The sequence below is a fragment of the Puma concolor genome, chromosome C1 (assembly GCF_028749965.1).
Source record: "Puma concolor isolate L17-30 chromosome C1, mPumCon1.1.hap2, whole genome shotgun sequence".
NCBI classification, from domain to species: domain Eukaryota; kingdom Metazoa; phylum Chordata; class Mammalia; order Carnivora; family Felidae; genus Puma; species Puma concolor.
This window is the reverse complement of record NC_141674.1, coordinates 132,352,598-132,369,187: the sequence shown is the minus strand read 5'-3', so window position 1 is coordinate 132,369,187 and position 16,590 is coordinate 132,352,598. Positions and strand designations below refer to the sequence as shown.

The following is a 16,590-nucleotide window of genomic DNA, read 5'->3' as shown; positions in this document are numbered from 1 at the left end:
GAACTGAGACAAAGATAACTAATTTGCCAAAGGATATGTTGCTAATAAGCTGAGGTTTAGACAAAGATAGGCTGGCTCCAGAGTCTATTCTCTCAACTGCTGTGCTATCCTGACTCTCCCCAGGAGAAGGTCTCTTCAATAGAACAATTTGATAATATAGTCCTTTCTAATGGGGAGGTGTTACCTAAAGAGGCTTCAGAACAGTGTTGCAAAGGAAGGTTTGTTCTATGTGAGAAGGTTGAGATGTTGAGATATCGTCTCCATCTTTAATAAGTACAGAATGTGCTTTTTTAAAAAAAATCAGTTTAGAACAATCCACCAATAACTTACTGCTAAAAAAAATCATCTGCAAAAGACCTTGATTGATATATGTTACAATATATTTACTTCTATATATTCTACTTTGGAAAAAAAAATTACTTTGACAAATATCTGTCTTATAATTCTAAAAGTATATGTTGTTGACAATGATTCCCTTCAATATAAAATTTTATGAAACCAAATTTTTAAAACTTGCCCAACTGCCACCCTGAATTAGTTATTGGCTACACTAAGCATTATTGCAGTTACCTTAATTGGTTGTATAAACTTTAGAAGTCTAGACTCTTAAACAGAGTGCTGCAATGTAAGCAACTGGAACTGCCATCTGTGATGGGAGAAAGAAAAAGAAAAAGGTTGGTAAGTTTTTTAGCATGTATATATAACAGCATATCTACCTTATATGGGAATTAAACTATATACAACAAATACATTTTATAATAATATGCAATTGCAGTGAGGGGAAGTAACTTTATGTACCTTAAAACCAGGATTGGTAAGTATTTAACATCTACCAATTTACCAGATATTTTAGCAAAAAACAAAAAAGAAAGATAATGAAGTAAGGATATTTATAAAGTCATGATCAGTCAGTTGAAGTCAGAGTTTATGAAGAGACCAAGCTGTTCACTGGTATTTAAAACTTGTGAATAAATGTTAATTACTATCCAAGGTGCCAGATTCTCTACTTTCATTAATTACTAATAAATTACACATTCATATAAAGTTCACTTTCCCAAAACCAAGATGGTAATATAATACCAAACTCACTAAGTAGTATAGTTTGGTAAGAATATGAAATAATAAAATGAATTTTACACTTTAGGAACAGACTACATAAGGCAAGTCATATTTTTTTTCTTGCATGGAAGATGTAGTTATTTGGTTATTTTAAACAAATGATGTTTAAAGTTCCAAATTGGATTATGTTACACATGAGATTTCCTTAATAAAGACTTTCTGGTATCTTGGTAAGCGATCTCCAGGATGGACTATTTTTCACATAGGTATCTTCTGTCTAGAGTTAACAAAACTGATCTTACTGTTTTATTGTCCCTAAGCAGCTGCTTATTGTGCTAAACATTACCATTCATTTCTGCCACAGTATTTTACATGCACATGTATTTGCAGAGGGAGATTAATATATTTAATAATTCCTAATGTTTCATTCTTGAGCCATTCGAGATCCCCGCATTAAATTTCAATTAGTTTGGGGTTTCATTTGTTTTAGTTTCCACATGACTCAACTGAATCAACCAGATGCTATTCTAAATAGACAAAGCCTTTGTCTCAAGATATTTGTTGGAAAAGCTAACATTAGGTGCTTGATAGAGCAACTTCATACTCCTGTTATTAAGCAAACCTCACATTCAAGTTTCTTCCTGCATAAGTTACATAACTATAGGTGTATCTTCCTATGGATCACGTTATCAGCAAAGGGGTATTGTCTCCTCCCTCTCTTGGTGGGAGGGGGGTGGGATGCAGGGGATGGGGAGAAAAAGGTTGCTATTGTTGCCAAGCTAGAAAAGGAGGGCAGAGGTTCTCAATTTTGTTTCTCCCCTATGTTCAGATGCATAAAAACTGAGACCCAGTTGCTCTGACCACTCTTGAAGATCTATTCCATAGATATTTTATTCCATTTTGAAGATAGGTGATAGAACCTAAGATCATTTTTTAAAATACATCGGGGAAAAAGGTGAAAATGGACATTTATAACAAAACCAACTTCTCAGATCTACTTTGCTGAAACTATTCTGGGGCTAGAACCTAAGAAAAACAATCCCTTTTGCTCTTCCTCTCCCCCCTCCCCCCCTTTTGTTGAATCAAGCTAACAGGCCTGTGTAGTAGGTCTTCTTGTCTGTTTGATTGGTGAGGAGCATGAGCCTCAAGTTTTAAATAACCTATCCAAGGTCTCAATCTATGTTGTGAAACTGATATTTAAGCCTATGTCCATCTGAATCCAATGCTGATGACCTTCCATTTGACTAGGCTGCCATCAGATGCCTAGATACACTAGGCACATGTACTCATTGAGAGAGAGTATTTATAGCTAAAGGAACAACAGTAAAGGTGGGATTATGGCCAGTGGAATTGTATAAATTTGTGTTCAGTCACCACTGATTTACAAGAAGTTACCAGCATGTATTTACTTCTATCATTGCAAGTAAATGTGTACAGTGAGAATCAGACTCTGCCTGACAAAGATAACAGTATTTCTAAACCTCACGGTATTTAATAGCAACACATAAATGAAAGATATCTAAAGAAACATTTCCAGCAAATCAGTATTTAATACAAGAGTGATTTTTCAGTAACATAGTTATGAACTAGGAATATAGATGTTTGGCCTGAGCTTTACTTTCATTACATCAGTGGTCAAATGATTTAGTGTAATAAGGTGTTCAGTTATATAAATCTTTAATTCACTTTATTTATGTGTTCTCCTATTCATTTTTTTTTTTTTTTTTTTTAATAGGAAGCATTGCCATAATTGTGCCTCTTGTCCTCCTGGTGACTTTGATAACAACCTTAGTAATTGGTTTAGTGCTTTGTAAAAGAAAAAGAAGGTAAGATTCAATCATTTAGACAGTCAGTAAATAAATTACACACACAGTTACAGAAAATGTAGGAATGTTTTCCTTTTAATTCTTAAAAACATTAGTTATTCCAACTGCAAAATCTTGTTTTCAAACCATTTTATCCCTCTATTTCATTTTAAAGTGAGTAAAATTCAGACAGCTCTTCTCCCTTGTTATGTTGATGGAATGGCTCCATTTGTATATTCTAACAAAACTAACAAGGGGACATGTTAATTAAAATTTCAGTAGAATTTTACATTTGTGGTAGTTTTTCCATGAAACACCAAGAGTCTCTGAAGTGTATCCTATTATCTTAATGTGTAGGATTAGTAATGTCAATACAATGATACTGAATATGTGTTGTATATCACAAATTGTGCATTAAATTCACAAATAATGCATTTATTTATTTTATATATTCCTGGAAGTATGATTTTACCATTATTTGAATAGGCAATTATAAAGATCTGGAAGCAGTAGGTTGTCTATAGAGTTATTATCCAGAACCAAGGATGACCTGGGTATTGAAAACAATCTATTTCAAAGATTCTTTATCACTATTTGTTAGTCATGGTTTTCAGAAATAAAGGGTAAAACTTAATTTAAAAAATTATTAAGAGGGCCCCTGGATGGCTCAGTTGGTTGAACATCCAACTTCAGCTCAGGTCTTGATCTCACAACTCCTGAGTTTGAGCCCTGGACTGGGCTCTGTGCTGACAGCTCAGAGCCTGAAGTCTGCTTCTGATTCTGTGTCTCCCTTGCTCTCTGCCCCTCCCCCACTCGTGCTCTGTCTCTCTCTCTCAAAAATAAGTAAACATTAATTTTTTTTAATTAACTAGTGAATATTCAATTTCAACTAATGTATTAGCTATTTAGGAGGAATATGTTCCAAGTGCATTTTTTATTGTTAAGTCTAAATACTTTTGGGAAAAAACTTAATCACATTTAGACTTTTTTTTGTCCTTCCATGACTTGAAAATATCATTTGTTTTAACTGCACTTTATTAACTTTCTGTGATTTATATTAAAATAAGACAGTAAATCTACAAATATGATAGTTTTATGTATCATGATCGTAATACTGAGACAACTTACATTAATGTTCACATATTCTAGGACAAAAACTATTAGAAGACAGCCTATTATCAATGGAGGAATCAATGTAGAAATTGGCAATCCATCTTATAACATGTATGAGGTGGATCATGATCACAACGATGGAGGTCTTTTAGATCCTGGGTTTATGGTAGATGCAACAAAGGTAATATGTTTTAAGACGATGGACAGACAGTAAGCACTAACATTCTTGAGTTGCTTGTCTGTAATACAGTCCTTAATTTTATCAGCATTTCTTTTATCTGAAGTTATAGTAAAGAACTTTAGGATGCATTGAATGTTATAGTCTCTTTTAAAGAAAAAATAAAATTAAGGACTGCATTCACCTGAAGCATGAAGTTAAGATAACATGTTTTGGAAAATATATATTTATTCATTCATTTCATTTATATAAGTATAATTTACTTAAAATAATGTCTTATTCAAATATGTTGAGATGCTAGCACATCTATATATACAGCGTAGTAGAAAAATACTGTCTGATTTATTTTTTAATAATAAGAAGAGTGCAGTACTTCATTGCCACAATAAGTATCTTATTTCCAGTAGTGCTTCATTGATTCAACTAAGCTGTGTCCTTGAATTTGCTTGTAATCAAATTACTTTTCTAAAATATTTTTTCTATCCACTAGAGTAACCCTCCTATTAATTTGGGTAATGTTGTGATACACATAGTCTAAAAATCTGCCTTTTTTGGGTAAAGTTTCTGTTATTATTGTATGCTCAGATTAGCACTTTTTAAGAGAAATAGATAAATGATGCAATTCTCCAGATAAAGTAAACTTGTTAAGATTCACTATGCTGTATTATCTTCATATTTTGCATGATAATTATAGAATATTTTATTATGAATTAAGAGCATCATTTTGCTTATTATAGAATGATTTTCCTTAGCTTATTCATTCATTTATTGGATACTTATTTATTTTCTGATATTTTACAAATGCTTTGTCCAAAAGGTACCTTTATATTGTAAATAATCAAAGTGAACAATCTATGTCTAAATGGTTTTGCACTCATAGCAAGAGCTGTTCCCAAAGATGTTGAATTACTGTCCCATTCATTCAAGCTAGTTCTGAATCTATGGCCACACTCTCTAAGCCTGAAAATGATGGTCAAACATTTGTTTCTCTGAAAAGGAATCAATTATTATTGCATGTATAAATTTTTACACTATCAGAGGCTATTGTAGTGATTTTTTTCCTAATTAGAAATAAATTTACATTAATTATTAATTCATTAACTCCTACATTTTAAATCGTGGAATAAATCCTGGAAACCTAAGTGTCAGTGTTTTCTACTTAAAATTAAAAATCTATATACTTTGTGCACATTAGTATTTGGTAATTTTTCTATGAAGAAGAAAGACATCTTAAATAATAGAATTCTCATATTCTTTGAATTTTTCTTAGGAAAAAAAGTACAGTGTAAGTATAATATTAACTGATAAGGACCTACTTTATACAGTTTTCATAAGGAGAGTTCTCATTTTCCCCATAATTTTTATTTCTGGTGATAGAATTAGGTAAATTTTGGATAAAGAAAATAGCTTTTCAGTACTCCATTTAAAAATTTTTCCACATTTACTCTAGGAAGATAAAAACTATGCTTCAGTGTCCCTCAAATATACTTTTAATGTACTTTGCACATAACACTCAGTAAATATTTATTTACCAATTTGCTGACTGATTGACCAAAATTACCTTAATGCGACTTAAATGGCTGAGTCTAGTTAGCTTCTGATTTTTGAAATGTAAATATGAGTTGTTGCCTAAGAAGTAACTGCAAAAAACACAGCTAGTCCTATTAGGTATAAACACTTTTGGAAAGCAGAAGGCCACACCAAAGCAACCTTAATGATCAAATGTTTTTCATAGAGTATTTGCTGTGTCACAGTGGTTTGGTAGAGTCATGACGTGATCACATAAAAATTGTGTAACACATAAAGATGATTTTATAGAACAGTCATTTTCATTATTTTCAAAATGGATAAAATTTATATTTCAATCATACCTTCTAATCAAAATAACTGAAATAGTAAATAAAGTTAATAAAAAGATTTGCCTATGGAGGCAATTAGAGAATAGTTTGAAAATTACAAAAAAAAGTGAAATTAGTATTTACTAATTCATCTCAAACCTTACTTTATTTTCAATATTTTTACAAAAATGAGATCTTTATTGAGGAAAATAAAGAGGCAATATTGACCTAATTTTATACTTAAAATCTTTCTCTGAGACCCTTGCCCTTGTCCAAACTTTGTGATTATTCAATGTTAAGAGTTGATAATTTTTTTTCAATTCACCTTTAACGTACTTTAGAGTATGTATATTCATTAATATTTGTATGCTCTTCAACTTTTCATCCAGTACTTTTCCCCATTTTGGGCCACTAATGAATACTCTATCCTGAATATGAGTGTACCAGACTGGCTAATTCTGCCCCTAGACTCAGGAAACTCTAAAGTCAGTATTTTTGCATGAAGACTCAGTGAACTAGTATAAATAGTAATCCATCTGGAAAGCCCGATTTCCAAAACAGATTTTTTTTAAATATCAAATTTTTAATTTTTTAATTTTTTTAAATATACAGTGGTGATGAATCTTCAAATAGAAGCAGTCAGAGATTTAAGTCTTAAGAATGGGCTACTGTCAAAACTCTTCAAAGAGACAAAACTTTAAGTGAGGGATGCTTGTGGTTTTTTTCACAGAGCTGTTAGCAAAGATACAATTTATTTGGGAAGGATGAAGTTAAATAAATAGAAATGAATGGAGGTCTCTAGATGCATGGCATGTCTATCAGTAAGCTGCACATAATAGAAATGTCTACTTGTGAAGCACAGATCCAATATTAATAGTTTTTTTTTTTCTTAATCTGTTAAAGTTACTATGCATGCACTGTTCATGCCCCAGGGCTAATGATTTTTTATACTATTTTTATGACTTAATATGAGTTTATGTTAATGAAAATCATTCCATGATATTAGATCAGAAACTAAAATTCTCTGTTTACGTACAGGCCAGGTACATAGGGGGAGGGTCCAGCGCTTTCAAGCTTCCACACACAGCGCCGCCCATCTACCTAAACTCTGATTTGAAAGGACCACTTACTGCTGGGGTGAGAGAAGAAAGTTCATTATTCCATATCCATTCCATCACAGAACCCCTCACAATGAAAGATGATGGCTAGACTTAGATAAGGGCTGTCTTTAATTGAGTTTTAATTAACAAGAGGTTTCAAAACAGCATTAAAATCAGGACTTATGTTTTATGTCTTGCCTATGCAAGATCATATATAAGACATGTTATCATTTTACACAAGCAATTAAGTAGAAATACCTCTTCTGCTGATTTTGAAAATGTCACAGCACTTTAACAATAAAAATGAGTATTGGCTATTCTTAGAAATCTCTAGTCAGAAATTTAAATAATTTAAACTGAAATTCATGTTTGATTTGATTTGCCTCCTATTAAGATGTTTTCTTGAGTGGATACAAGTTTGATATCCAATTAAATAAAAATATATTACAAAATGTGGTGTCATATTGAGAAATTAGAAATGGTCTAATGAAACCCTTCTTAAACATTTTTTTTAATTGAGTAACAAGTTTTTAGAGGAAGGTACTCAGTCTACAGTTACATGGTGCATGGTGGATGAAAGAGGGATAAAATAGGGGTATCAAGATTCCTAGGGATGCATATGTTCTCCCTTGTACCTCTCTCCCATCAGCTGTTGTCCATTCTCATTCTTTATCATGTTTGTCTCATTCGCATTACTCAAAGATTATATATTTCTTGTTCGTAACTAAGATTTAGTGTTCTGCTTTTGGGAAGACGAAACAAAACTAAACAAAGACTAGGCAATGAATTCTTGGGTTAAGTTTCAATTCATAAAATCATGAACATTGCATGTTTTTCAACTGAAAGAGATCACTTCTTCTGCATGTCTCAATTCCACTTCACAGCGCTCTATCTATGAAAATTAAGAAGACTGTGGACTTCACAATTCCTTGAAAGAATCCAAAATACTTCCTGTGATAAATACATATAGGTTGTCTGAAGCAAAAATATTGTCTTTATTTTAAAGTCTATTCCACCAATATACTTTACTGTTATTTTGTTTCCTATTTTTGACTTCATAGTGAAAAATTATAAGCCTCAAGCAATTAGATGACTTTCTGTAAAGACATATTTCCTGCTGCTGCTATGGCAATAAGGGGACAAACACATTGACTGGAAATGTGATGATTTGGTCTAATGTTTTACACTTTTAAATAAGTCTCAGTGAATATTGTTATCACAAAGATATCCTTGGGCTTTTACTATCATGTCAAAGCTCCACTTAGATTCCCAAGTTACCTGAAAAACGTACAATTATGTTTTAATCTGACACCATGCAGAAGTCAACTAAAGCCTGTCAACAGAATTTAAATTACATTTATATAATTACTATTTAGCAAATTAAATGTATTTCCTATAAATGTTGTTAACATTAAAAGACAAATATCCTAGAAAATAACTAATGTGTTCAAAACTGATAATAAAGTTGTATTTATCTCTTTCTTCTCTCCTTCAGCCAACAAATTACTCCAATCCAGTGTATGCAAAATTATATATGGATGGGCAAAACTGTCGAAACTCCTTAGGAAGTGTTGATGAAAGGAAAGAACTGCTTCCAAAGAAAATAGAAATTGGGATAAGAGAGACAGTGGCATAATCAGCTATACCTTTTATATGCTGTAAAAATGTATAAAATATAAGGATGACTTTTGTATGTTCCAATAGTATTTTACTTGTTTTGGCATCAGCATTACCTCTTTCTTTATCTTTTTCCTGGTTAATTGTTTTCTGAGTTTTCTGGGTTTTGTTTTTTGCTGATGACTGTTGATTGACCATTTGTATGGTATTTTTATGAAAAAGAACTGCACTACAATACAATTTACAACAATGCTGCTGATATGATTCACCTTTGAATTTGTTAAAATTAAAAACAACATATTCCTTTGTAGTGTGAATATGAGCAATCTATTTTGTATGAAGTTTTTGGTTCTACTTAATCAACAAAGAGAGTCTCTGCACTTTTTCACTGTATGATCTGGAAGCTGTAAAACAATGTCATTTTATTTTTCCATTTAAATTGATGGAAGAATGATTGAATGGTCAACTCTCTTCTTTGTGCCCATTAAGATTGATTCAGACTGCTGAAAATATCCAGCCCTCACAAGTCCAGCATCACCTGCTTTAAAATTAGCCTTAGATTGCCACATGATAGATGAGAATTTTGAGGAAAAACTTTTAAAAACATATAAAATTAATAATGTGCATGGATACATACGACTACCTTTGCCAAAATTTAGTGTACTCTATGTGATATACTAAACATATACACCCTGTAAACAATAGTTATATTTAGGTGGTAGAACATAGCAAAAAATATAATCAGAAGCGGAAAAACCACACCTGCTATGGGATAAGACCTTTTGTTCTCCCTCAGTCCTGAGGTCAACAGCCAGCAGAGAGCACAACAGGGCATTGGGTACACATGCCTTAGGAAGTTCTTCCCAGTCATGTGCATTTTGTGGAAGATTAACCCAACCCCTTACCACACAGAACACTGAACAATAATATATAAGCACACAAATTGATGACAGAATTTCAATTATGTGAATGCATTCTCTTTGCTAGGTCAAAAGGAACGGCAAAACAGCCATTGCCATGTAGAGTACTTGGGAAATATTTTCAATACACAATATGGCTAACCCATCACTTGCCCTATTCAAAATGTATTCTTAAAGGACTTTCCAAGTTATAGAAGAAAACTTATCTACCCCAACTCAAAGGTGGAGAGTAGAAATGCTGACCAGTTACTCTGGTACTCCGGTTTCTTTGGTTTATGCAAAACACATGGACCCCATTCACTCTTTTGTTTATTTGTTTTCAAATTTTGATTGAAACGAGTACAATTTATTTAAGTTGTATAAAAAGGATAGCATTTTTATACAGATATCTTTAAAGGCACAAAAGATTTATTCACAAGGTATGGAGGGCTTTTTGTTCCTCTGATAGACATGACTGACTTTTAGCTGTCATAATGTATTAACCTAACAGATGAAATATGTTTGTGGTTGCTCTTTATCCCTTTGTACAAGCATTAAAAAAAACTGCTGTTTTATAAAGAGACTTTTTGTTGTACTATGTGCATGCATACTACCTATTTCTAAACTTTGCCATATTGAGGCCTTTATAAACTATTGATTTATGTAATACTAGTGCAATTTTGCTTGAACGATGTTATGCATATCATAAACTTTTTCAGGTTCTTGTTTAAGTACATTTTTTAAATTGAACAGTATTTTTCATTTTGGTTATAATAGTCATTTTGCCTATGTTTCTACAATGAAGTGTTAAATACTTTATAAAAAATTGTTGACTGACTTATTTAAATGAAATTCTACATATTTAAGTGCTTGTGTTGGGTAATTTTTAAAAGAAAAGTCCTTTCTTTGTGCAGTGTAATATTCTTAGGAAACTATTTCAGTAAACATGAGACATAATTTCGTTACATCCTTAGAACATACTTTCTGGGGTAGGATTGATTTCATTACATCACTTATAAAAGCACAACAGAGAAAGCATTTTCCCTCTTCTTGAAGCAGAAACATTTTACTTACTTTATATTTCCCCTCCATCTTACATTGCTTATTGCAGACTCTTGTATTGCAATAGAAAGAGAGGTAGGTTTTTTATCCAGTAGTGTGACAATTGTATTGAAATAAGCCAAAACTCTTCTGCCCTTCCCATTCTCAAAAAGTGTACTTTGTGCAAAACTCAGATTCCATTAGATGCTAGTTAGGCATTGTTTTGTGTTTGAATGGTTATTGCTATGCCTACCTGGAGTATCGGAATGGAGAAGTACATATAGGTGGGTCTGATTTACTGAAGCTATCACTGAGTTATGTTAGTTATATTATCTAAAGGGGCTTTTTGTATCAGAGCTTTATAAATGTAACTGAAATTATTATTTGAAAGAAACAGAACCTATAGACTGAAGTGATCTTAATACAATTAATAGTGGTATAAATATCTAGCAAATCATATATGATACACAACCAACAAACCAACACTCAGAATCTGGCACAATGACCTGTTTTATCACTAGGACATTGATGAAAGCCATAGTTGAGAGAGCTCAGGATACTTTTTAACCCCTACATTCCATCTACATAGGTCGTTATGTCCATATTATGCTTCACCATCCCATGTTAGTTCATTCAAGTCTGCATTAGAGTTCATTGTCTTTCTTTCTGCCGTTACTTTGCCTTCAGTCCTTACAGGACAAAGATATTTTTTCAACTACTTAAATTATTTATATAGCTCTAGCTCTTTCTGTTTCAACTCTCTTGTGCAAGAAATTCAGGTGTATAATTCTCCTCCACAGTGACCATACTTTATAAATGCCATCACCAAAATGCTTCCTAAAATATACCTTTGAGCTCTGATGGAACACATTTTCTAAAAATGGGTGCTTCATTGTAAATTCTCCTTCCTACCCAAATGATTATTCATCCAAAGTAGGGGTTTTAAACCTCTTGATGTTTGGGGCCAGTTGATTCTCTGTTGTCCTTTACAAGGTTGGATAGTTAGGACTCTGCCTTCTGTCCATTAGATGCTACTAGTACCACCCAAAGTTGCAACAACCAAAATGCCTACAGACTTTGCCAAACTTCTCCTGAGGAAGAAAACTGCACTTTTATTTAGAACAGATGATCTAGAGCTATGTTCTGCCTTCCACTATTAAAAAAGTCTCAGCTGTAACAGCTAACCCTCAGCATCAAAATAATGGCACTCCCAAGTTTTTAAGTCTTTAATGCTTATGATGCATGAGTTATAGAAATTTGGTATTAGTAAAGTGCCTGTACATTTAAAAAACAAAAAGCATCACTAAGGGACAAAAGTTTCACTTGGAAACTTTCACAATTTTGTGTAAATTGGGCCATTTTAGTTTATGTAACTTTTATTTGTGGCCATTTAATGTCATTAATGATTGTTTTATTTTGTTTTGTGCTTGATTATATGCTTGTTTTGTTGGTTCTTGAGGTTGAGATTTAAGCTTGTACTTTTTTTGTAGGAATGTTACTATTTTTATGATGACTCATATATGAAGTTCAATATTCAATGTATGTTATAGCTACCATAAATGAACTATAATATGCAAAATATCCACAATTTCCAAACCCTAACAGGAAAAATTGCTACATGTGATGAAGGGAATAGAAAAAAATACACTGCTTATTTTTCTTTATCCTTTCTTGTGTCCATATCTTCACATAGCTACTCTGGATATAAAATCTGATTCCTCTCTAAGAATACTACTACTATTTACAGAGTCAACTCTTTCGTGCAGTTTTACTTAAATTAAGAGACAAAGAATCCCACAGACTTGAGCAAAATATTAACTGACCACTTTTTGAAAGCTGTATTTTTCATATTACACCACATTCCAATTCTCATCAGCTTATTTAATGGAAAATTTTCTCAATATTAGATGATATAATTTAATGTAAATTAGAGTCATTGTTTAAATAGAAATCCTTAAGTTATAACTTATAAGAAAAGGAGACACTCAAGCACTTTTTGTGAAGCTGACTACTGGGTAATACAGAAAAAAAAATGATTTTGTTCTATGTATTTTGAATGTGAGAAAAACAAAAAGAGCCAGAAAATAGTTAATTTTCCACTCTGCTACCAATTCCATTGCTAACTTAACATATCCAAAAAGCTAACACATCTAGGAAAAGATAAAGTTAATTAACAACTACAGAAGTAGTTTTATTCAGAAAAACATTTAGTTTTTGATAATATCCAGGGGCCCAGGAACATGTACTTCATAATGTGCTGTACATGTATCTAGTCTGAAAAAAAAAGAAATGAAATAAGTTCTTTGGTTTAAATTTTCTGTATAGATATTACACCTAAGTGGCTGTAATTTATTCTGAAAAATAGTTTCTAGTGATATCATTTTTTTGTATCCAAAGTGATCAAAAATCAAAAGAAAAATTAGTACTAAAGATGGCCTATTTGATAAATTCTTTGCTTAGAATGTATCCATTGTCTCTGACAGATAGTCTGCCCCGTTAGCTGGGGTTTGTAAGATAACGGTGAACTTAAGCAATGCAGTACTGACGCTTTACTCATTTGTTCACTCCAAGATAATTTTTCAGCGTAACTTCTTCTGCAGTTTTAATACATAAAGTATGAGCCTCCTGATGCAATTGATTTCCAGACTATTCGTGCCATAGTGGCTTGGAAACCAGTAATAAAACTGTTGTAAGCTTTCAAAAGATAATGTCCATGGTGAAAACCAGAGACATCTTATTCAGATCAGTAATTTAAGTATGAGTGAGAAAATATTTTTTCACACACAAAATAAACTGTGAAATATAATCAAAAATAATGTAGGAGTTTGGAATATAAGGCTGTTTATGGAGATACTTAAAAGCAATACACAGAAGCACTTGAGTGGCTCAGTCGGTTAAGCTCAGTCCTGATTTTAGCTCAGGTCATGATCTCACGATTCATGGGATGAGCCCCACATCAGTCTCTGTGCTATCAGCATGGAGCCTGCTTGGGATTCTCTCTCTCCCACTCTGTCCACCCCCCACTCTGTCTCACTCTCTCTCACAATAGAATAAACATGTAAAATATATATACAAAGTTTAGGTTTAGAGTGACTTGACTAATGAGCTAAACATTTCTCAGTGGATAATGTACAAAGATAGGTAGGAAAAAACTGGACAATGAGACTGCAAACAGAAGTAACCTCCATCCCTGCAGTCAGCTAGCATCAATGGTATCTTTGTGGAAATGTATATAAATATACAACAACAACAACCACCTCACGTATTTTCACACACTGACTTTGGTCTCCCATTAATTGTGAAGATGGCTCTGCTCTGCTATTTTATGTAAAATTCAATTATGTTTAGCTTCTCTGGATTATAATTTCAGTAGTCAGTACCCTTATCCAGAATGATAACTAATCCCTAGTTTCTTATTCCTAAATATAAAATCATATTTCTTTCCATTTGCTTCTTTTTCTCCCCAAAGTGACAGTATAAGAAACCAATATTCCTCTTTGACTATTTTGTCATAACCTGTATTGCTTATTCCATTGTAAAAAAATTTAGAAAATAAATATTAAAAAAAGAAAAATTACCACTAAGTTAAAGCACTAGAAATAACCAGTTACCATTTTCAAGAATTTTGATTTGTTGTAGATCATGCATAAATTTAAATTTTCTATCCCACTTTTAAAATATAACATTTAACATTGAAATATTTGGTTTTATGTCTTTCTCATGCTTTTATTTAATCACTTATTTTTATTCAGTTTCTGTCTATTTTTATTTTTTTAAATGTTTATTTATTTACTTTGAGAGAGAGAGAGAGAGAGAGATTGAGAATTCCAAGCTGTCTGTCTGCACTGTCACCACAGAGCCTAACACAGGGCTTGATCTCACAGACTGTGAGATCATGACCTGAGCTGAAATCAAAAGTTGGACACTTAACCGACTGAGCCACACAGGTGCCCCTCAATTTCTGTTTATTCTATGTTGATTTTATATTGCTTGGTTTTATTTTTCTCTCTTGATTTAAAAGTTATTCATTTATTATTTGTTTTACTGTTAGAATATTTTTAAAGTTAAAAGTATTTAACAATTAATCCAAAATTTAAAAATAAGTCTTTTTGTTTTTCTTTTAAGATGAGAAGTTTAGCATTCTTAGATTCTCCTAATCTAACTTGCCTTCATAGTCTTTGATATAGTTTGTGGTTTTATCTTCATAATATTTAACTGAATTAGTATTTTTACATTTTTTTGTCTTCTCTTTGTTATTTGGAAATTTTCAACTATTTTTACGTTTAGTATTTCTCTTTTAAAACTCATTATTCCTAGGGACTCCTGGGTGGCTCAGTTGGTTAAGCGTCCCACTCTTGATTTCAGCTCAGGTCATGATCTCTTGGGTCATAAGATCAAGCCCCGTGTCAGGCTCTGCATTGACAGCACAGAGTCGGCTTGGGATTCTCTCTCTCTCCCTCTCTCTGCCCCTCTTCCACTCTCTCTCCCTCTCAAAATAAATAAGCATTTTTCAAAATACCTTATCAATCCTTTTACGATATGATTTTTTCATTCTTAATTTCTCTGACTTATTTTATTGGTATATTTCATCAAACATCCCTATAAAAAACCTTCATTGTGGTATATTTGCTGAACTGTTGTATTTATACAAATATGTCTCCAAGACCTTAAAATACAAATGTCAACTCAACTCAGTGGAGCTTTTCGCTTCCTCTAAAATTAGGTTGCACCTGCCTCACACTATTTTCTGGTATTCAGTGTTGTTAAGGATAAGTCTGAGACCAAACAGATTTTTCTTTTTTTTGTAATATTTCTCCCTAGACTTAAAAGCCCAAAGCTAATTATAATAAAAGTATTTTGCCACATATGTTTTTATTAATTTTTTCTACTTACAATCTGTTTTCATCTGAGATTCGTTCTCTTCAAGATGTCTTTATTATTTCTGTGCAGATTGTTTTATTTACTACACAGAAACAGTAGTTCCTAGGTTAAGTCTTTCTTTTTCTCACATATGTATCATTTTAATAATTTTTCTTGTTTTTCTTTTATTCTAAGAGAGATTTTCAGGTTTCTGACCTGCATTTTTAATTTTCTTTTTTCCCTGCAGACTCAACTGATTTTTCATGTGTGCATATATGCATGAGTCTCAGAATGAATTTTCCTTATTTTACTCAGCTTTGTTTTTAACTTAGTTTTTTATTGTCCCGTGTAGTGTATTTTCTTCTCAGAGCTTTCTGCCGAGGTGTCATAGTATCTATTTCCTGTGTCCTACTCACAATACCAACTAATTTCCAAAATTATCTTTTTCAATAATTCTGTGAGTCTAAGGCATGATGCCCTGATGTCTTTGTGCTATGAAATTAAAAATTAATAATAACAGTTCAAGATGCTTTTTATTTTCTCTTTTCTATTTACCAATGTTTAATTACAGATACAACATTCTACTTCCAGTGATGCCCAGTATACAATATTTATTTGTTTCCACATTCCATCAATTATATGCCTCTTACATAACTTTCTTGGGCCTATAACTGCAGGACTATTTCTCCCTCATTTATCCTAGTGGGTCTTTCCTAGAACCCTATATAATTATTTTCATACTCATATCCCTATATTTTTATTTACTTAAATAATGACAGAGAAGTACATGAAAACATCAATGCTCCTGTATACCATAATACCAGGATTCTTTCTGTAATTTACACTGAGTTATATTCCCAAATATCTTGTCTTATATTGTGCTCTAACCTTCTGTACATTTATTAGGGGAGAGACAGGCTTTTTTAGTGTATTCACACCAATTCCCTTTCTTGGAAACTGTCTCAGATATCTGCCCTATTTTCTGGCAGCATCACTCTTTGAAAGATAGTAGAATCTTGGATTGGTAGCAGTGACTGTTCAGTGGAAGGATGGCTAACAACTTCCTTTTCTAATACAGAT

General features: G+C 32.3%; 1 protein-coding gene across 3 annotated transcripts in view; it reads left to right on the top strand.

Annotated features, from left to right (window-relative positions):
- Positions 1 to 10,475, top strand: part of LRP1B (LDL receptor related protein 1B) — a 1,907,075-nt gene extending 1,896,600 nt beyond the window's left edge. For 2 of the 3 annotated variants that reach the window (XM_025932005.2, XM_086718489.1), the window contains 4 exons: positions 2,795 to 2,885; positions 4,014 to 4,158; positions 7,032 to 7,130; positions 8,589 to 10,475. In XM_025932005.2, the coding sequence (XP_025787790.2) occupies positions 2,795 to 2,885; positions 4,014 to 4,158; positions 7,032 to 7,130; positions 8,589 to 8,729 (476 nt within the window). In that variant the 3' untranslated portion in view covers positions 8,730 to 10,475. The remainder of the gene's footprint in view (positions 1 to 2,794; positions 2,886 to 4,013; positions 4,159 to 7,031; positions 7,131 to 8,588) is intronic. The other variant, XM_086718488.1, reaches the window with a different exon arrangement.
- Positions 10,476 to 16,590: the final 6,115 nt, after the last annotated feature.